Here is a 21,769-nt window from a genome sequence, read left to right on the forward strand (position 1 = left end):
AGAGCAACCGGCCTGGGCTCATTAGTAGCCCGGGGTGCAGGGCTCATCAATAATGAATTCACCCTGCACACTGCCCCCCCACCCCCTGCCCCTGGCTGCCTGCAAAGTCACCCCGCCCTCCAGCCAGCTGCCTCACCTTGGTAAGTTATGCAACCCCTCTTCTGAGATCTCCCTAACTCAGAGTCCCTGGGGGCAGTGTGGGAGGGTTGACAAGGCGGAGGGCAAAGGGGTCTCTATCACCAATCAACCACACCTACTGTTGATTCTTGTTTGTTCTGAGTCCACCAAGGAGGGGAAATGGGAAGAGGCAAAAAAGTTGGTGGGGGGGCAGTGCAGGAGGTAGGATGGATAACAGGGCCTGGGGAGAAGCAGGCTCTGTGATACTAGGGTTGAACAACACAGTAGCAGGGTGGAGCTGGAGTAAGAGGACCTCCTCTGACTGGCTAGGAGGACCCCCTACATTCTCTCCCAAGGCCAGATTTGGGCAGCAAGGTCACAGTCCCCTGAGATCTCTGGGCCTCTGTATCAGAACGAGACCAAGGCATTGAAACCCCCAGCATTCTCTTGCCATTGACCTGGGACATCTTCAAACCAGATCAGTGGGGTAAAGGCAAGAGACTGCTGAAGTCCAGAATCAGGAACTTGAACTTCTGGTACCTTAATTAGTCATCTAGTCCCACTTCCCTGCTGAACCCAGGAATGCCAGGCCTCAATCCCCCTTCCCCAAATGTTCCAAGACTCCAGTCCTGCCACCCTTCCACCAACCTCTTCCTCCCTGCCTCCACCCTCCTTAAATCCCAAGCGTTCTAGTTCCCAGTCACACCTTCTTTCCCTCTGGCTGGGACTGGCCTGAAGCTGGCTGCATGGCATTCTGGGAAGTCCTCCTGCCGCCCTCCCTCTTGGGGCAGGTATAGACAGGTCCAGGCTGTAGCAGCTGCATCTTCCCCAGACACTTCACAGACTCCCAGACTCCAGCCTCATGCTGGGGTCCCAGTTGCTCATCTCTAATCAAGTCCCCCTGTTAGTCCTTAAAATACATCCAATGTCCTGCACAGCCCCCTGACACTCTCCGCAGCCCATACATTCTGTCGTATTCCCCATCTTCCCCTCCACCTCACCAAACACCCCCACTAGTCCTCTTCAATCCAAGGTCACCTTAATGGGGAAGGCCCCGGGTTTGGGCCCTGATGCCTGATGGATGCTCCTATCCCCACCCCAGTTCAGGTCATTTGTATAGAATTGAGCCTCAGTTCTGGATTTTGTATCATCTTCTGGTTGCCCTAATGATCACAGTTGCAAGCTTCTTTTTCCACCTCATTGATTGCAATCTCTTCACTCAGACCTTCCCTAAGGACCTAGGCATTTGAACCCCAGCCAGAGATCAACCTGGGATCCATCTTCAGCCCCACATTTACCTCTGAAACCCAGCGCCCAAACATCTTGCTCCAAAGTCGGAGAAACAAAGGACCTTAACATTCTCTGCACTCCTCCACACGGACCCTGCCCAGCCTATCACTCTGAAGAGGACCCAGGTGTCCCACCCAACCCAGGACCCATCCCTCCCCAGAGTACTTAGGCATCCCTCACCCCATATCAGCTCATGACCAGACTTCCTGCCCTCAGACTCAGCCCTTCCCGGGAACCCAGGCATCTTAGTTCCCAGCTTCCTCCATCACTTCACACCGCCTTGTAGATGTGTTCCCCCAGCCCTGGCTGCAGTGACACCGTAAATCCAGGAGACCCAGGGCAGCAAGTGGGAGAGAAAGCGGGAGGGGCAAGGAGCCGCCAAGACGTCCCCTCATTGAGCCCAGGGTGCCCGGGTTCCCCCCTCCTCCCGTCTTCACCTGCTGCGGGCTCCGCCCCCGCTCCGCCTGGGCCGGCCTCTGCTCCTCCCCCGACTCCTCCCCCCGCACCCCCAGCCCGGCCAGAACGGCCCCCGGGACAGAGCGACGCGGAACCCCGGGCGCCTGGGTCCCCAGCATGATCCTCGGTGAGTGGGCTCTGCGGCTCGGGGCTCCGGGGCTCCTGGGTCCCTCTCAGTAGGTCACCCCCCCAACCTCCCGGCACCGCGGTGACTGCGGCCGCCCGTCAGCAACCGGTTCCCCCTCCCCCTTCATCTGGCTTCACATCTGGGGGTCCCCTCTTCCCCTTTTCCCCAAGCGGCCGCTTCTCTGGGTAATTTAGGGATCGGTGAATGGGAAAGCAGAGCCGAGTGAGACCCCCGCCCCATAATGAGGACATTGCGTATTCATGAGGCTCATGAATATTATATGACGGTCTACGAGAGGCTGGGGGAGAGGGCTGATCTTGGCCTGGTGGAGTTGAGGGAAAGGTTCTGACCCGTCCCCCCCCACACACACACACGCCCTCCCCCCACCCTTAGCTCAGACACTCCGACATCCTTCTGGGCCCAGGATAAGGGAAAGGAGGAAGTGGGGGGCGGGCGGGGAAAAGATGGTGGGTGTAGCTTCGAGGTGTGTGTGGTGGGAGGTGGGAACCTGAGGGCCGGAGATAAGGGGGCTGGGGAGAAGCAGGGGTGGGAAGCTGTCCATCCCAGGGCCCCTGCGGCTCCGATCCTGCCTCCGCAGCCATCCTGCCCCAACACGCCGGGACCTGCCCCGCTCTCTCCTTGCTCTGGCTGCCTGGGCCCTTCCTTCCCGGCTTCCTTCTTCTTTCTTCTCCCACCCCCACCCCTGCCTTGGGCCAGGGGCACCAGGGGACAAGGGGCAATGGAGAGAGTAAGGAGGGGAAGGGGAGCCCCCGCGGGACTCTGACAACCCTTCAGCCACAGCCACCCCATCCTCATGACCTACATCGGAAGGGAGCCCCGGGGTGGGGGAGGAGAGGGACTAGCTGTGCGCCTGGACTCCTCCTCAGCTCCAGGGGCTCCAGGCCCCTGCCTCCACAATAGTCTCAGGCCTGCTCTGTCCTCTGACCTCTGACCTCTGCCCTGGTTAGGCCGGTTCCTGGGCCCTGCTTATGGTGGGAGACCCCCCACCCCCACCCACACCAGGCCCTCACACTCCTTACCTCCCACTGGGGACACCTGGCTCCATGCTGGTGCCGCAGGGCTTGCCTGGCTCCTGCTTCAGCCCTCTGCTGGGTCCCTCTGCTGTTTGCCTCCTTGGCTCTTTTGCTTCCCTTCTTTCCTTTGACCCCTGTTGACTTCCCACTAGTGATCTTTCTCCCCTTCTGCCCTCCTTTCTCCATCTCTTTCTCTCCCCTTCCTGTATCTCATCCCTCTCTTATCATGTTACACACTCCATCATAGTTACTCAATGAACGAGGGAACAGAGGATGAATGACTGGTTGCCTGCCTCCCTCCCACGAGTATCTCCAGCAAAGAAAAGACTCCTCACCCAAGTCTGAAGACTATCCCCACCCTAAAGTGATCCTCACCAACACATCTTGGACTCAGGCCCCCAGAGCATGGGCTCCACATTCCTCCAACCTGTGCAATCCCTGCATGTGGGCTCCATCCTGGGCTCCGGCCCCACCCTGGGCCTGGGCCCCAGGGGCAGCATCATGCTTATCCAGAATAGGCCAGTGTGAGCAGCACTTCCCTTGGTCTGTAGGCTCGAAAGACCACCTCAGGGACCTGCTCAAACCTGACCAAGACCCCACCACAGGAAAAATGCCTGGGTCCACCAATTTCACCCCCACCGTATCTCCTGGAGGACCCTGTAGTTAACTCCCTCCTTGTGCCCACCTACAGAGGGGCGGGAAGGGAAGCCTGCCAGCCAGGGCTCAGGCCCCACCCCCAGGGCCCATAGTAAGGTTTTCTGTTCCAAATGCTGAGGTCTACTGAGTCCATGTGCATGGTGGCCCTGATCAGCAGGTGGGGCCCCGCCTACCTGCTCAAGATCTAGACCATGGGCCTAGGTTTAAGCAGATGGTGGTTCTGGGCTCAATTCCCTGTTCCGGGCCTTTCTTACTGTCCTCTCCAACTAGGCCCTTGTGGGGAGGGGGCATTGAAGGAGGCCCTTTCCTGTCAGATAGGGAAGATTTCCCAAGGATCTTCTCTCTCTTCCCTTTCTGGCCACCTCCTCCCTTTAGCCCTGCCCCGCCTACATCCACCCTAGGGTTATTAAGGATGATGTTTTTAAGTAGTTGTTCATAATCATCCCCTGTTGCTTTCATCTTTGACTTCAAAGCTTTTCCAGCCCTCAGCCTGCCTCCTGTCCAGATGGGAGAAGTTGAGGCAGAAGGGAACAGATACATGGAATTTGGTCAAGAAGTCAAGATGCAGGGGTTCAAGGTCTCCCCTCAATACCCAATTTTAGGCATTGCTGGGGCTGGGGAGGGAGAAGAGGCCCAAAGTCCTAAAGAGAAAGTTGTATTAGAGATGATAACCCAGTCCAGACCCCAATCTAGCTCCTCCCTTGGCCCCAGAGTTTAATTCCCATCTTAACCCAGTGCTCACCTCATGCTTTTCACCACCTTAGGTTAGGGCCCTAATACTACTTGCAACCCTAATCCCAATACCTCTCTCTCATCTCACTCTCATCCTGGCACAACCTTCAGAACCAACACTAACGCACAGCCCTACCCTAACACCTTTCCTGACTCCTGTTCCTACCAGACATGACCACTCCCTGAGCCAGCTCATGGCAGACACTCCCATTCTTTACCACAAGGGCTTGAGGCCCCAGGCCTGACCTAAGACAGCCAAGGGGCTGGGACTCGGACCTGGCCAGAATTTCTGGGGCAGGGAGGAAGGAAAAGACCAGACCTCAGTGGGATGGAAGGAGTTAGATGTGGCTTGGTTATTGCTCGGTGCTAGAGAGGAAACCTGAGCACGATCAAAGTGCCTAGGGCTAGGTAGGACAGAGAAAAGGACAGATGGACATCCACCCAAGGGTCTGAGAGTTCACCCCCTCTAAAGTGCATTGGCAACTGTCTTTAATAAAGCATTTGGCAATTCCCACAGAGCTGGGTGGGGCTCTATCTGTTGGAGGTAATTACTCTAACGAGCTTCCCTCTGGAGTAGCCTGCCCCAGCCAGACCCCAGCTCCTCCCTGCCCAGCCTGACTTGTGTGCTATGCATGCACACACTCCAGTTTGCTCTCCTCCCCCCTCCAAACCTGCCTAAAGCCCTCACCTAGCCAGATGTCAGAAGCCCTGGATTTCCTACCTCATTTCCTGTTTCCCCAGCCCTATGTTCCTGCCCTTCCCCACCCCCATACCCCATCCCTAGTCTACCCACAAAAGTGTGGTGCTTGAAAGCTCTGTCTCTGGAGCCAGACAGACAGGTTCAAGTCCCTCACTAGCTGTGTGACCTTGGTCAAGTAACTCCCCTTCTCAGAGCTGATTGTCATCATCGATAAGATGAGGACTCATTTATTTAGCATTTATTGAGCTCCCTTTGTAGCATGCCAGCAATTTCCATGGATTCGTTCAATCCTCTCAACAACTCCTTGAGGCAGTACTGTTGTTCTCTTTTGCCAAATGAGCTAGTCACCCAGCTCCTGAGCATTGGAGCCAACCTCAGGGAGATCATGTAGGTCCAGTGCCTGGCATATAGTAAGCCCTCAAAGAGTGGCCACTATTATTATTCCCAGAGAAGGGAAGAAGGGACTGAGGCTTGGGCCACCTGAAACGCGAGCCCTGCTTCTGCCCACTCTGCCCATGGGCTGCCATCAGTCCCTCTCCCCATCTCATAGCGCAGTAGACCCAAAAATCGGGAAGGAGACAGATGAATCTCTAGTTGCCCACTTTGCCTCCTTGCCTCACTCCATCCTCATTTCAGCCCTTGCTCCCACTTCCCTCTCCTGCCTCCTTCCCTCCAGGGCTCCTGTCAGTGGAAAAGATGAGTTGCTGGCCATAGGGAACTGAATCACTGCTGTTTGTTTTCCTCCAACCCCAGGAAGTGCAGGGATCTTGCTCTCCCCCTTTCTCTCCTTGAACAAGATGGAAGCCTGTGCTTGGATCTCCAAGTGAGACTAGAGTCCTCCGGGGGTTATGTAGCTGCCAAAGAATTTGCTACAGAGTGCGACAGATCTTGGTTTAAATCCCAGCCCTGATACTTACAGGCTATGTAACATCAGCCAAGGTTTTTAAGTTCTCTGAGCCTCAGTTTCCTCATATGTCAAATGGGGAAAATAGTATCAGCTACCTCCAGAGAATCATAGCTGCCCCAGAGATTAAATGTGATAATACTCAGAACGCATTGCCTGGCACATAGTGGCTCCACATTACCTTTTTTTTTTTCTACTGCCTTTTCCAGAACTCATCTCTGTCTTCTGAGATGGGTGTTTGAGTGGTGGGGGCTTCAGAGAGTCTAGAGTTGGGGAGAGGGTCAAGGAGCTGAGCTGCTCTGGGGCAGGGCAGTGCCAGCCCCAAACCAGCTGCTAGGGGTGGGTGCTGGGTGCCTGGGACTCTGGGAGCACTCAGGTTTCTCTCACCATTCCTGATGCTGCCTGGGGCTCGTTAAGGCTGCCCTGGTCTGGTGGGCCAGGCTTGGGGCGGGGGGAGGGGTGTGCACACAGAGGGGAACAGCCCTGAGGGGACAGACCAGGAAGGGGAGGTAGTCAAACTGCCCCTCAGATGTCTGTCTGTCACTTCTCTCTCCCATTCTTGCTCTCCCTGCTCTCCTTCAGTCTTTCTACCCTGGTCTCTAGCTCTGTGTCCAGTTTTTCAGCAGAGTCTCTTTTTTTCTCTCTCATTTCACTCTCCTCTCTCTGTTGTTCACTATCCTTTTCTCTCTCAGTGTCTGTCTTTTTTCTCAATCACTTACTCCTGCTTCTGTCACTCTTTCCCATTCTCTCTCATTTGCTTTTGTCTGTCTATCTGTCTGTCTCTTTCTCCTCTCCCCCTGTCCCATCCCAACTCTGAGGTGGCAGAGGAGGGAATACACACAGGGTTTACAGACCCCCAGCTGCCCAAGGGCCAAAGCCAAGCATCCTGCCATTTCCTTCAACCCTTAGCCATCTAGAGCCCAAGCTCCCAGCAGCCTTGACCTCAGGTACCCTGGCCACCCACCCTGGCAGAAGAGACAGACCCCTCCAGACCTTTCTGGACCAGCTCCCTGCCCCCAGCTGTGCCTGAGCCCTCCCCACCCCCTCCCTCTCGCCTCTGATTCCCTAATCCCTGCTCCCCCGCCCTCCCCTCTGCCCCACTTTTCCAGGACTCTGATTGGCTGATTCTACTGACTGGACTGGGGGGGAGGGGGCTGGCAAGGGAGGGGGCAGGGGGCAGAACCAAGGGAAGGGGACGCTGTCAGGCCCAGGCCCCTGGGGGGCCAGGGCCAGGCCACTGCCTGGGGGCAGCAGGCACCAGAAACTGAAGGTATGCAAAGGGGCAAGTCTCTATGGAGGGAGCAGGAAAGGATCCCGGGGTACCCTCTGCCCCAGTAAGGTCAAGGGAGGACGGGGCCAAGCTTGCAGGCTCCTAGCTTTGCCTTTGTTCCTGGGAACCCCTGTTGTTGGCAGGGGGTTGCTAGAGCAGTGAAGGGCAGACAGAATTCCCTGACTGGTGGACAGCTAGGTTGCAGAAGGGAGCTGGGCTAGCGGAAGCCCAGAGAGGTCCTGAGGGCCTTTGGCCCACCCCCTTTGGAGACTGGCAAGGTTCCTCCCATGGCTCTGGAGGGAGGAGAAAAAGGTTTCAGGGGTGGGTGGGTGGTGGAGTGGCTAGCCTGGACTTTCATTTCCCCCTTGGGGTCAGACCCAGGCATTCCCCTCCCAGAGGCCAGGGTGGCTGTTCCTCCTGCCGAGCTGGAGCTGAACACTCCCAGTGAGACAAAGGGGCACGGGGGAAGACAGGAAGGTTGGGGAAAAGGGGCTCTGAGAATAGACCCAGGCAGTCCACCTCCCAGAGCAAATGCCACTCACCTATTACCTACCCCCAGAGATGTCAACAATTAACTAGGATTTATGACTGGGACAAATCATAGCTCTTCAGGCAGCCTGACTCAGTAGCCCTCCTCCAAATCTAGGCCTCAATATTCCCCTCTGGGCAGTGGGATGAATCACCCACCTGACTCTCTTCTCCCTGGGGTGAGACCTAGCCTTTGGGATTCCTTGGGGGAAAACAAAACCAGAAGAAGGGAGTGACCAGAGCCATGGGGTTCTCGAGTCCTGCTGATCCAGCAGAGAAGGTCTGTGCTCTTCCTGGGTCTGTAAAATGCCTAAAGGTCTTGGGGGAGGGAGGCTGGAGAAGGGGGAAGTGAAAAACACCCAGAAGGAAAGGACTGGTCTGCACCCTCCCCTGGGCCCACAGGGCACTGTGCTCCATTGCTCCGGAGACAGCAAGCAGGGGAAGTGTGTGTGTACCACGGGGGTCACACTTCTGAGTGTGGGGGCCCCAGCTGGGGAGTGGGACGACAGGTTTGGGTGGGGCTCCCAAGCTTCAATCTTCCTGCCCCACGTAATGTTTTCTCTGCCCTTCAGGCAGCCTGAGCCGGGCAGGGCCCCTCCCTCTGCTTCGGCAGCCCCCCATCATGCAGCCCCCACTGGACCTCAAGCAGATCCTGCCCTTCCCACTGGAGCCGGCCCCCACCCTGGGCCTCTTCAGCAACTACAACACTGTGAGTAGCAGCCGGCCTACCTGCCCTACCCTCCTGAGACCCTGGCTCCTTCTTTCCCTCCGACTCACCCTTGCCCTCTTCTCTTGTATCTAATTCCTTCTCTCCTCTTAGGACCCCATCTCCCTGACTTCTAGCTGGTTATGAGCATTGTTGGCTATCTGGTAGACTATTAACAACAATAACAACAATAACTAATATCTGCTGAGGTCTCACTATCTATGAGCCAGACCCTGTGCTACATGTTTTATATGAATCCTCTCATTGAGCCCACCATCTAGAGAAGAAATGAGACCTAGAGTGGTGACTGTGACTACAGGGAGGTGGGAGGGGGGACAGGTGCTGAATCCAGAAGGAGGGAATAAGCAGGGCCACAAGCCTGCCTGTTTGTAAATTCTAGCTCTCTGGAACCCACACCTGGGTGGGTAAGGTCAATGGGGTAGGGCTTAGAGGGCTAGCAAATTTGACTAAATTTAATACAGCATGAAATAGGGAGCCATTATGCATTCCTGAGCAGGAAAGTGACTTGGTAAGAGCAGTGTTTGAGGAAGGTGGGTGGGACAGCTGGATGAAAGGAAGCAGAGCCTAGAGGAGGCTATCCCACCAAGTCGGGCCTGCAGGGAAGCCTGGAAGTCCAGACTTGGCCAGTGGTAGGGGCAGTGTGAGTGTATAGGAAGGCGGAGAGGCAAGGTGTTTCTAAGGAAGTATTCATAGGCCATGGTGACCAACTGGTATTTGGGGGTGGGGGAGAAGAGAGAGGATGAATAAAGGCTAACTCCAGGATTCAAACCTCTGTGACTGGAAGAAGTCACCTTGACGGGGGCAGGGGTTTGGAGGAGGAAGCTGGTCTGGGGTGAGGCTACTGAGCTCACTTTAGGACATGGTGAGTTGGTATACGAGTGGGACATTGAGCCAGAAATGTCCAGCAGACAGTTGGAATTTGGGTCCTGGAGAGTGGGCTCGAGCTAAAGGTTTGGGGGAAGTCAGCTTTATTCAGCTCCAATAACCCACCATCAAATCATATTCAGCTACAAACATGGACTGCGCATCAACTACGCGCCGGGCGCTGCACTAGGTGTTTCTATACCTGATCTCACTGCATCTTCACCACAACCCAACAAAGAGGACAGTATTATTCCTGTTTCACATATGGCAAGGCAGAAACTAAAGCTCAGAAGGGTTTAGTAATTTACCTCAGTTGACACAGTATGTGCTGAAGGTATGATTCAACCCTATAGGGAAGCTGTTGTTGTTGTTGTTGTTGTTGTTGTTGTTGTTTAAGATTTTATTTATTTGTGAGAGAGAGAATGAGAGACAGAGAACATGAGAGGGAGGAGGGTCAGAGGGAGAAGCAGGTTCCCTGCCGAGCAGGGAGCCCGATATGGGACTCGATCCCAGGACTCCAGGATCATGACCTGAGCCAAAGGCAGTCGCTTAACCAACTGAGCCACCCAGGCGCCCGGGAAGCTGTTGTTTTATCCCTGTTCTACAGATGAGAAAATTGAGTACTGGCTATAAGCAAGGCACTGTTCTAGATATAATGGAGACGTGAGGGTAAACATGATAAGGTCCAATCTTGGAAGACCTGATATACAGGGGAGAAATATCAACATCTATGCAGCAATCTATAACACAAAACAGAGCAAGAGTTATAAAGATTGTGACAGAGAAACTGACAATGGTTCAAGTGAACAAAAAAAATTTTTTGAGCAGCTACCATGTGCTGGGCACTGTACCAGGCGTCAGGGATACGGGATTCAGTCTGTGCCCTTGGGGAGCCCACGCTTAGTAGGAAAGATAACAAGTTAGAGAGGTTAAGTGACTTGCCCAAGGTCACAAAGCTAGTCAATTCACATGGATAGTTCAGGCTTTCTGACTCCCACAGGGTTCATGGCTCCACTGCCTCTAGCAGGGACTAGCTATTTAAAGCCATGAGTGCTGATAAGCTTGGAGAGTGCAGCAGAGTGTTGAGCAGCACCAACTTTGACTGGCAGGATTCGAATTGACATTCCAAAAGTACTGGCTGTGTGACCTCAGGCAAATTGCTTCACTTCTCTGAACCTGAATTTTACCAGCTGTAAAAGAAGATAGTAATAGTACCAACACACAAGGCTGTTGTGAGAATTGTAGCATAATCATAATGCCTAGCCAAAGTAAGTGTTCAGTGTTAGCTGCTATGATTATTATGTTATTGCTCTTATTTTTATTTAAGAGAGGATCAGAGAGAGAAGGGTAGTATGGCCAAGGCCTCAGCCTTTTGGAATAAGCAGAATTAGGCAGCAGGAACAGGAGGAGGCGCCAGCAAAGGAAATGGAGGAGCCACTGGAGGGGGTGGGGATGCAACCTGGTTCCTGTAGAGTTAGAGAAGCCAAGGGAGAGAGTGTCGCGGGCTGCACCAATAGTGTCAAATTCTGCAGGGAAATGAGGACTGCAGAAAAGCTGCAGACAGGCCTTTGGCAGTAACTGTGCAGCAGTTAAGTACATGGCTTTAGAGTCAGGCTGCCCAGGTTTAAAATTCAAATCCCAGTTCAGCCACTTACTAGCTTATGACCTTGGGCAAATTATTTAACCTCTCTAAACCTCAGTTCCCTCATCTATAAAATGAAGATAATAATAGTACTTATTTTGAATAGTGGTTGTGAAGATTAAATTAGATAATCCATGCAAAGAGCTCAGTACTGAGGGTGGCACATTCCAAGGGCTCAGTCAACATTAGGTGGTGGTGGTGGTTTTATTATTCATCGCAGAGTCTCCCCTTCCCTGGACTAAGACCTCCAGATCTCTTTCCTACTGGGGCAGTTCCTACCTCTTAGACCCCTTGCCACATTATGCTTTCCTCTGCCCTTGGACATCCCTCATTGTCTCCCAAAGACAACCTCTACCTCCAGTCCCCTGCTTCACTCATCTCTCTGTCCTAGGTGGAATGAGAGAGGGTGAGATCCAGAGATGAGAGAGCGGGAAACCTAAGACCTGTCCAGAGAGGATGAGAAGGTGTCGGGGGGCAGTGGGTTGCTCTGCCCTCCTGCCCCTCAGCCTCAGTGCTGCCCCTACTTGACCGCCAGAGGGCAGCAAGTGCACGAAACATAAGCTCTTTGGGAACCTGGTTGTCCAGCAGGTGGCGGGCGAGGGGAGGAGGTGGGAAGAGGTTAGGGACGATGTCCCCAATCTGAGGTCGCTTATGCTCTGGGCGCCCCCGAGCTCCACCGTTCAGAGGAGTCGCTGAGAGAGCAGTGCCTGACACCTAGGTGCCTGGGCTCGATTTCCCCTCCCTAGTAGGGGAAGTGACATGTAAAAAGGGCAAAGGGGTCGTGTGCAGAGGGAAGAGGAGAAGGGTCGTCTGGGGACCTGGAAGAGAGGCTGTGAGCAAAGGAGCGAGGGCCAGGGCGGAGGGGATGGAAGAAAGGAGAAACGTCCGAGCTAGAGAAACAGAGTCGTCCATAGGATTGGTGGACACACTGGACCCAGCAAGGGTCCTCAGTGGAGGAAGCCGAGGTCACTTGGTCAACACCCGGTCGCCGGGCCGAGCGACCCCTCGCCAGGACAAGGTATACCCTGCAACGAGTATCTGGATACGGACTCCCCTCCTCTTTTCACCCTAGCCCCGCTTCATCTCTCGCTGGCTCCCTAGCCCCGCCCCCGTCTGCGGCCCGCCCTCGGCCCCGCCTCCGGGGCGGGCTCCAGTCCCGGCCGGCACCGCCTCCCCTTCTCGGGCCGGCCCGGCCGCACAGTCCGAGCCACCCGGGCAACGAGCGCCGCGTCCCCGGCCTGCCCGGCCCGGCCAGGCTCGGGTGCCCCGCCCGGGTCCGCCGCCCCGGGCCATGGAGTCGCGGCCCCCGGGGTCCCGCAGGGTAAGCCACCCGGCCCCTCCTCTCTCCCTGGCTCCCGCCGCTGCCGCAGCGCCCCCCCACCCCATCCCCGCCCGCCTCTGGCGGGCGGGCTACCTCTCCTTTCGCTTGGTCCTCGGGTTATCTGGCCCATCCCCCATAACAGGCGCGGTCCCAACCAATCTCTGGATCCCAGCTGGCACCCCCAGACTACTGCCACCACACTGGATACCCCCACCTCTGCTTCTCAGATCCTTGGAGTCCCCCAGATCTTCAGACTTCCCATCAGGACTTACATGTACCCTCAGATTACCACCCCGCTTAGATCCCTCATCCCATCCCGGCATCTCTCCCCTTCCCAGCATCCCTCCCCCACCAGCTTCCACCTGCTCTTTAGATACCGCTAGCTCGCTCTCTTTCCTATTTCAGTTCTTCCTGTCCCTCAGGTCTTCCCATCCCTGAGATTCCACCCTCCTTCCCTTTTCACCTTTATGTGGGGGGGGGGGGGAGGGGGAAGTGGGGTGGCCAAACAAGGGGCAGCGGTTTCCATCAGATAAAGGGCAATGGAAGGAAATATAATCATGCCCCCCCCGCGTGTTCCTGATCTGGTTTCCTCCCTTCCCTCCCCCTTGCCCTTCCTGATTCATTTTGCCCCAGCTTCAGGGAGCGATTCCCCTTCATGTCTGCTGTTGGAGGGCAGGTGGGAGAGGAATGTTTTGTGGACCTTTCCAGGCAGTGTCTAGGCCAAAATCCCAGGGAAGGGGCTCTGGAGTGGAATGGACTGTGGGAGATGTTGGCCTCCACCCCTCCCCAGAGAGCCCTCATCTAGGTCACTAGGGCCTCTTGACCTTGGCCTGGAGCGGCACTTCAGTGGCTCACATTCCACCTGCGCAGGGATTGGGCCCAGGAGCCTTCACCTTCAGCCTGGTGTCTCCTCAGTTCCTGGAGGAGGGGGTGGGAAGGACCCACCGCCCCAGGTTGGTGCCCTCTTCCCGGTGCCCCCCACCCCTAGTCGGTGTTTATGGACTTAAACCTGAGGAGGGGTGTGTACAAGAGAAAAGGCTCTCACCCCAGAGGAGGGACACAAGTGGGGCAGGGACCATTCTCCTGGGATGGATGTTGGGATGGTCAGCCCATAGGTCGTCCTCAGGGCACTCTGGGGAGCAGGCTGGGACAGAGACAGAACTGGGGTCTCTGCTGTCCCCTCTCCATCCCACTCCTCTCTCCCTACTGCTGTCATCGACTTAGGTTTCCTGGCCCAGATTGGGTTTCTGTTTGGGCTGAATTCCATTCCCCACCCAGCATGTGAGGAAGCCCAGGGGCTGAGGAGAACCCTGGGGCAGGGGGCGGCGGGTTGTCGCTGGATAGGGAGGACTGACGCCTAGAGACTGGGAGCTGAGAGCAGTCGTCTGTCTCCCCTTTCTGATTAAAGCCTGTCTCCAACTTGGTCTGTCTTTCTTTCTGCCAAACACATCATACATTCACACAGATAAACACACAGCTGAAGATTACACAACCTGACCATTCATGGCGTTGGCAAAGCCCCCAACACAGAAATGTTGATACATAAATGATGTACACACAGCACATGACACTCCTTCACACTCCACCCATGCACAGATTGATCACAGCCTGCCGAGACACACAGTCACACCCATTCTTCCCTTGTTTGGCTTTTCTTTGAATAGGACCTGGGTTTCCAGGAGGTGAAAAGTGAGCTACTGAAAGGGGCTGCTTCCAGCCAAGGACAGACCAAGTGATGGGACACTTGTCAGTCAGACCAGTCATCTGAACTTGGTCATGACTCCTGCCTCTACTACTATCAAATGAGGCAGCCCATTTCACAGGGATCTAAAGCCCCCTTCCTGACATTACCCCCAACCAGCCAGTGAGACTACTGGGGAGAGCGAGGATATGTGGACTTTGCAGATTCCAACCACCTTCTTCCCCTTGCTTCATGTTCCTGTCTCTCACTGATGTCTTACTGGGAACCATGAAGACCTGGGCACAGGAAAGGGACTCAGCTAAGGAGCTAAGGAACCCCAAGTCCCAGCAACCATTTTTTACTTGATCCTTCCACCTAGAAGACAAGGCTTCAACTTGAATTTGGTTCCGTCCTTATGAGAGGTCCCAGCCATCACTCAGTCCCCCTCAGCCTCGGCTACATTCCAGTCTTGCCTCTCCCTGGCCGCCTCCTGAGAGGAGGACTGTGCAGGGAGGCAGTTTTCATGCCTCTAGGCCCCTGACTTCATCCCCTGATAGCTAAAGGCCTCAGAGAGAAACTCCCATCGTCTCCCCTCCTCATATGAACTCTTGGCAGGAGACTGCAAAGACATCTGCTGACCCAGGGTGGGGGCAGATACTGTTCCTAATCACCAGCCCCACAGCCCTGCCCCAGAGAAAGAGTTCAGATCTCTCGGCTGCCTCAGGCCAACCCAGCTTCTTAGTTTCTCCCCACTAATTCCCCTTGATTCACTACAGCCACATACTCTCTCCTGAGTTCTATTACTACCTTTTAGACCTGCTGCCTTAAAGAGGTAGTCTAGGGAGTGTGTTAGGGCAACCCGGGGCCCAATGGGAAGCTGGGAATATCTGTCTCCTGGGACCAGAAGCTTGGCTTGGTAGACATCTTGACCCAGAGTGGGGCCAAAAGAGTTCAAAGGCCTCAGCTGAAGGCCCTAGGATCTGGGGTGCTTTGGGACTTCCCATCAGTGGGCTTCTGGTGGACTGGCCTAACTGTAGGTCAAAAAGAGAGATGGATCATCATGGTGTGATGAACTGAGACAGCAGTTCATGTGCAAGTACCAGCTCTGCTATTAACTCATCGTGTGACCTTGGGCAAACCACTTCTACTTTCTGTCAGATGGGAGCATGGGGCCAGTTGATCCCTCAGGTCCCTTCAAGTGCTGTGAAGATTGGGCTGGGAGGGAATCAGGGGACTGAGGCTCAGAGCCCTCAAGCAAACTGAGGGATAGAGAGGAGGTTCTGGGGATTTGGGTTCAACCCAGCTGCTACCAATGTGGGGGATGATGGACATGAGCTTGTGCTGGGGTTCCTGGCTCACCCCAGCCTGCCTCCATAGATGGACCCTGTGCAGAAGGCTGTACTCTCCCACACTTTCGGGGGACCCTTGCTCAAGACCAAGCGGCCCATCATTTCCTGTAATGTCTGTCAGATCCGCTTCAATTCTCAGGTAAGAAGCCTAACTGCTCAAGTGATTGGGGCAGCAATAGCCGGGGGATCTCAGGGGAGGGCAGAGGCTGGGAGCTCTGGTGGGGGGCAAAGATTAAGGGGATATCGGAAAGAGCAAAGAATGGGGATGCTGCAGGAGGGGCAGGGGCGGATGGAAGGCACTTGAGAGGGAAGAGCTGTATATTTCAACATGAAGTAGGCCAGTCCTCTATGGTTGACCCCTCCCTCCCTTGGCAACGGAGGCCTCCCTGGTTCAGAACTTCTTAGAACACAGATAGCCATCATGTCTGGGTGGGAGAGTGGCCTCTGGCCCCACTAGTCCTTGGGCACTGGGCTGAGTTAGGTCATTGACTCCCCTGCAGAGCCTGTGCCCTCCATGGCCTCTGCTAAACTCCTCCCCTGGCCCACCCAGTTCACTCTAACCTCCTGGCTTCCTCCCTGTCTACCCTTTCCCATGGGACTTTCCCATGGAGAGAAGCCACCCCAAACGCAGAACCTAGGTGTCAGGCCTCCCAGCTGTCCTCCCTCTGTGGCTCCCCTGGGACTTCTGTGTGGGTCTAGAGGGGACTTTGTGGGGTGCAAGTTCTGAGACTTTTGGAGAAAAACAGCATAGCCTCATTTTGCTGAGTAGGGGGAAATAAAGCATGTTCTGTTTCTCTACCCAGTCCACACACACACACACACACATACACACACACACACACCATGATGCCAGGCTCCACACACCACTGCCCCACCCCTGGGCTGTCAGTCTTCTTCTCCTGCCCATCCACACTTTTTATTTCTACTCTATCCCTGTCTGGGTGGCCTTGTGGCTCCAGGATTGTATGTTCTTAGCAGGAGGTGCACATGGGAGTGGGGGTAGAGCCAGGACCAACCCCGCTTTAGGTCTTTCCTTTACCTTAATCCCAGGCATCCCCTCTCCCAACCCTGGCTCCACTCACTGGTGGAGGGTAGAGGACTAGAGGGGCAGGGGGCCAATAGTAGACAGCCCTCCCCTCTTTTGCCCTCCCCTTCCCTCCCCCACCAAGTGGCTCTGTTTTGACAGCTGTCTCTGCTGCTGTCTCTATCTCCAGAGCTGGGCTTGGGGCCAGGGTCCTCTAGGGTGTCCACAGAGGCTTCAGGAAAAATGAGGACCAGGGGTGAGTAGTCAGGATAGAGCCCAGACCTCAGAGCTCTTTGGAACTCCCAGCCTGAGTGTAGAAGGAGTGAAGGCTGGATCCCAGGGCCAGGAGACATAGGCAAAGAAGGCCAGGGGGCCAAGAGATTGCTGGCTGGATGAATTGCTAGGGCCCTCCCATTTAGGATTCTATTATAGGTTGGGGTAACCCTCCCTCACCCAGAACTAGGTGAGAAGCCTGAGTCAGCAGCCAGGCCCTGCGTGTGGTGGTAGGGGGCCGCCTGGGCTAGGTGAGGATCCAGGTTTCCATCTACTCAAGCTTGAGAAGCTAGTCTGAACCCCAGGAATAACCAGCACTCCTTGGCATGGGGCTTTACATCTCACTGGTACAGTGAGAGATTCACTGCAGCCTGCTGAGACCACCCCAGGACCTGAAGGAGCTCTGTGGGGAGAATGGTCAGATGAAAGGTGATCTCAGATTCCATTTTCTTCCTTCATCCCTAAAGAGCCAGGCTGAGGCACACTACAAGGGTAATCGCCACGCCCGAAGAGTCAAAGGCATCGAGGCTGCCAAGACCCGAGGCAGGGAGCCTGGCGTCCGGGAACCTGGAGACCCAGCTCCCCCAGGCAGCACCCCCCAAAATGGGGATGGTGTGGCCCCCCGTCCAGGTGTGTCTGAATCCCACCCCCCCCCCCCGCCACATTGTTCAACTGATCTTGTCTCCTCTGTTCTTTCCCCACTTCTTAGAAATCTCCTCTGCTTTCATCTCTCTCTTCCTCAGCCCCTACCCCACCCTGACCCAAGGTGAATCCTGGAGCCAAGCACAGTGATACAAAATTCCCATCCTGTCACCCCCACTCCCACCCCAGCTCCTCTTGACAGAGTACCCACTGTCTGTCCTCCCCACTGCCCAGTGACTCAGAGAGGGGCTAGGGTGAGGCCACCTGGCAAACTTCCTCAAGAAAAAAGGAACCATCAAATCCAGGGAGAGCCTCCTTCATCTTGGGGAGAGGGGTAGGGAGGGAATCAGGACACCTCAGGGCCTGCCCACTGGGGTTCCCCTGAGGGAGGACTGAGAGCTCAGGAAACTCAAGCAACTCCCTGGGTGATCTTGGTTGATCTTTTGACCTCACTGGGCCAGAGTTTTCTTTCCTGGGAGTGAGACTTAAGATGTTTGAGGTCTTTTCCAGGTTCACAAAAAGCAGCTCTGAGATTCTTTCTCCCTCATGGCTGGTGGCCATCTTCAATCATACTCCCAAGAAATTGGAAGGAAGGAATATCAAGAAAGGAAGATATGAGCCACCCCCATCCTGGGATTACCACATCAGATAGCAGTCATGACCAACTCCAGAGAGACTGAATATCCCCATTTCCTCTTATCCTTGCCTGTCCTTTCTGTTCCACCCCAAGTAGAATGAGAACCAGGCATCTGCATCACCAGCTTGGGAACCAGGACCCCACTCTCAACACACACACACCCCTCAGGGAGGCACAGATAGGGCGGGCAGGTGAGCTGAGTTATAATTATGCTCTGGCTGCTTCTTAGCCTGATACCGTTTTTTAACTTGGCAACATCTCTGTAAAATGGGGATGATGATGATGGTGGTGGTGGTAGCTAGTATTTCTTGAATATCACTGTTCTAGGTGCTTTATGTATATCTCCTCATTTAATTAGTTCCAATGGTTTATCTCTAAGGAGATCATGATACCTGCCCTACTTTTATAAATCATGAAGCCCTGTCCAGATTGAGAGGTGAGTGTGCTATCTGGATTGAAATGGAGGTAATGGATGACAAAAATGAGCGAGAGAAATAAAGGGAAAGATCCCAAAATGGACAAGCAGATGCACACCCTCAGGGGTCAGGAGGTCCCTTCTTACCAATGCCCCACCCCCACTGCCAGCCTCCCCATGACCCGGAAACTGGATCGGCCTCTGGAGCAAGAATGGGAGTGCTAGAGTTTCCCCTGTACAGAGGCCAGAACCCAGCGCTGAGGCCTGGGGCCTGTGCATCTTTAATCAAGCCATGAATTATAGAGCAGCCTGCATCCCTGTTCCCTCTCCGGTTCTGCTGTTTCTGTTTCCCTTCTGCCATGTCTGTAACTGTTTCTCCCGACCTCTCCTCGTGCTGCCTCTTCCCCTTCCTAAAGCTCTTTGGCATGCCTCCCTGGAGACTGGGCAGGACTCTGGGAAGGGGCTGGCCAGGCAGGAAGCCCAGGCTGGCTGGTAGGCCTTTGAGGGGTGAATCCTTGTTCCATGCCTCTCCCCATGGCTAGGCTGGGTGCCAGCTTCACCCTGAAGAGGAGGCTATTGGGGCTGGACCCCTCAACTATTCCCAGCTTCTGGAGAATGAGCCAGGCATTGGAGCCTCACACCCAGACTACAGCAGCTAGACCACATCTGGCTCTGGCCCAGGGCATGAGAGCATGCATGTTGTCACAGGGTGGGGACTCCTGGGCCCTTGCCCTCCAGGAAATGGGGGTGGGTTTCCTCCACATAAAGAATCTTCTCCAAAAACCATCTGGGGTGACCCCTATATTTCTCCCCTAACAACAGTTTCCATGGAGAATGGACTGGGTCCAGCTCCAGGATCCCCAGAGAAACAGCCTGGCTCCCCATCCCCTCCCAGCATTCCGGAGACTGGTCAGGGTACAACCAAGGTTGAAGGGGGAACTCCAGCCCCAGCTTCCCTGCCTGGGGGCAGCAAGGAAGAGGAGGAAAAGGCCAAGCGGCTGCTCTACTGTGCTCTGTGCAAGGTGGCAGTGAACTCCCTGTCCCAGCTTGAGGCTCATAACAAAGGTATGGACTCTCCTACCCCCACCCCTACCCCTGTCCTCAGCCCACTCCTGCTCCCTACCTCCTAATTCCCCTGGTTTCCAACACGCTGGACGGTCCAGGACTTATCAGCCTATCTCCCTCCCAAATCATCTCCCCCCTTCCTTAGCCACTTACTTCCTCAGTTTCCCCTCCACCTAACTTCTTCACCTGTGACTCTCCCCAGACCCACCTTGTGTCTGGGGGCATCCCAAGGGGCTTGGAAAACCCCCACACTTGATGCTCCCCCATATTTTAATTGAGAGTGTATTTGTCACCTACTGGGCCTGGAAAATTTTTCCTCCACCCCTTACCTCTGCCCTCTCTGGGCTCCAGGTACTAAGCACAAGACAATTCTGGAGGCCCGAAGTGGGCTGGGCCCCATCAAAGCTTACCCTCGTCTGGGGCCTCCCACTCCTGGGGAACCAGAGGCCCCTGCCCAGGACCGAACCTTCCACTGTGAGATCTGCAATGTCAAGGTCAACTCGGAGGTCCAACTGAAACAGGTGGGTCCAAGGCCTTTCCCAGGAACTCTAGGGAGCTCTACTCACTAAGTGGGGAAGAGAACAGGGAGCTTGGGTGAGGGCGCTTCTTTCAGGGTCTGTCCTTGGTGCCACAGAAAGGGCGGAGCCAGGTGGTTGGGGTGTGCCTACCGGCTTGTCGGTTGCCCCTTTCCCCGTGGCTCACAGCCCCCTATCCACTCGCCCCCACAGCACATTTCCAGCCGGCGGCACCGAGACGGCGTGGCCGGGAAGCCCAACCCGCTACTGAGCCGTCACAAGAAGCCTAGGGGCTCCGGGGAGCTAGCGGTGAGGCCCGGGCGCTGGAGAATTCGGCCACGGGGAGACCGGAACTGGGAGGGGGAGGGGACGCGGGCTGGCCCGGGGAGAGGTGGGGTTTGTGGGCCGCAGAATGACTTCTCTCTTTCCCCGCCCCTCTCCCCCCCGCAGGGCACGCTGACTTTCTCCAAGGAGCTGCCCAAGTCCCTGGCCGGTGGCCTGCTCCCCAGCCCCCTGGCGGTGGCTGCGGTGATGGCAGCGGCAGCAGGCTCCCCGCTGTCCCTGCGCCCGGCCCCAGCCGCACCTCTTCTCCAGGGACCGCCCATCACCCACCCTTTGCTCCACCCGGCCCCCGGGCCCATCCGAACTGCGCACGGACCCATCCTTTTCTCCCCCTACTGACCTGAACCCCAAACCCCCTCCCATTCAACCCCCCCCTCCACCTCCAGCCGGGACCCAGGCCTCCAGGCTCCAAGCCTGCCCCTACTCCCGGCACTCCCTGAATGATCTCTCTCCTTCCCCCCCACCCCGAGGTACGGGGTTCCAGGAAAGGGGAGGGGTAGCGGGGGAGGGGGGCTTCAGAAGGGGGGGAACACCCCAGATCTCAGGGAACCCCGCCCCCTGCCCTTCCCTCTCCCCTAGAAAAGGGGGGGCCGTCTCACCCCCGAGCCCCCTTGGAGACACCCCCCCTCCCAAAAGCCATGTCCATTCAGCCCTTCCCCCCCAAACCTAGCACAAAACGGGGTTCACAAGCCATGGTCGGAGTCCGGGGGGCAGAAATGGATTTTCTTGGCAATAAGCGGACTCTGGGACTCCGGCCCCCTGTCTCCAAACTGAAGCGCTTCCGTGAACACCCCCGTCCTCCGCAGGGGGAGGGGAGCAGGCGGGATCCTGGGTCCCTCAAAAGCACTTTGGTTTTACCGCCTGCAACCTCACTGTGCCCGCCCCGCACCATGCCCCAGCCCCAGGTCTAGCTGGGCCCATCGCAGGGGGCAGCACTTGGGGGCATCTCTGGCACTTGGGTGGGACCAAGTAGATGCCCCTACAGACCCTTCCCTCACTTTCTTCCTCCCCAGTCTGGATTCCATTCTTTTCACCAGCACCCATCGCCCAAGGGGTACCGAGGGGGGCAAGGGGTGTCCAGTTCAAGCCCACCCCCGCCTCGCCTTCCGCAAAACTGTGAGCAAAAAGCAATAGAAGCCTCGCCCCCGCCCCTCCCCTTTCCGCAGGATTCGCTGAGTCTGTAGCCTCCCCCGTCCCAGCTCCTAGACCTCATGGCTGTCCCTCCCACCAAACACCTCGACTGCACAACTCGGGCGGGGGCGTGACCTCCCTCCCTCCTCTGTGGTTTCCGTATCGTCAGCCCTTACAGCAGCCGACCGGGAGGGGGACGGGCCCCCACTGGCCTTCCCGTCCCCATCAACTCTCAATGCTTGACGATGTAGCAACCCCGGCCCCCCACCCACGTCTTCCCTTTTCCCTCTCCCTGACAATAAAGTCTGGATTCGTTGCCCTCTGTC

At 56.0% G+C, this 21,769-nt stretch overlaps 1 protein-coding gene across 9 annotated transcripts; it reads left to right on the forward strand.

Annotated features, from left to right (window-relative positions):
- Window positions 1-21,769, forward strand: ZNF385A (zinc finger protein 385A). 9 transcript variants are annotated; one of them, XM_045873277.3, is made up of 8 exons: window positions 12-1,990; window positions 8,388-8,524; window positions 15,428-15,538; window positions 17,164-17,326; window positions 19,213-19,455; window positions 19,807-19,976; window positions 20,184-20,279; window positions 20,421-21,769. In XM_045873277.3, exons 1-8 carry the CDS (start codon window positions 1,981-1,983, stop codon window positions 20,649-20,651), a joined length of 1,161 nt encoding a protein of 386 aa, XP_045729233.1. In that variant the 5' UTR covers window positions 12-1,980; the 3' UTR covers window positions 20,652-21,769. The 9 variants fall into 9 exon arrangements, with proteins under 9 accessions (XP_064447209.1, XP_045729233.1, XP_045729237.1 ...); XM_045873281.3 differs by lacking the exon at window positions 12-1,990 and adding an exon at window positions 7,150-7,287; XM_064591140.1 differs by lacking the exons at window positions 12-1,990; window positions 15,428-15,538 and adding exons at window positions 7,165-7,287; window positions 7,934-8,095.

The sequence above is a fragment of the Mirounga angustirostris genome, unplaced genomic scaffold (genome assembly GCF_029215605.1).
Source record: "Mirounga angustirostris isolate CCGP_5_RB_7025 unplaced genomic scaffold, mMirAng1.0.hap1 SCAF_5, whole genome shotgun sequence".
NCBI classification, from domain to species: domain Eukaryota; kingdom Metazoa; phylum Chordata; class Mammalia; order Carnivora; family Phocidae; genus Mirounga; species Mirounga angustirostris.

Bases quoted from the DNA above. Each gene is read 5' to 3' on its own strand.
- ZNF385A (XM_045873277.3), top strand. The intron at 8,525-15,427 runs GTGAGTAGCAGC...CTGCCTCCATAG, and splicing joins TCTTCAGCAACTACAACACT to ATGGACCCTGTGCAGAAGGC. The intron at 17,327-19,212 runs GTGTGTCTGAAT...CCCTAACAACAG, and splicing joins TGGTGTGGCCCCCCGTCCAG to TTTCCATGGAGAATGGACTG.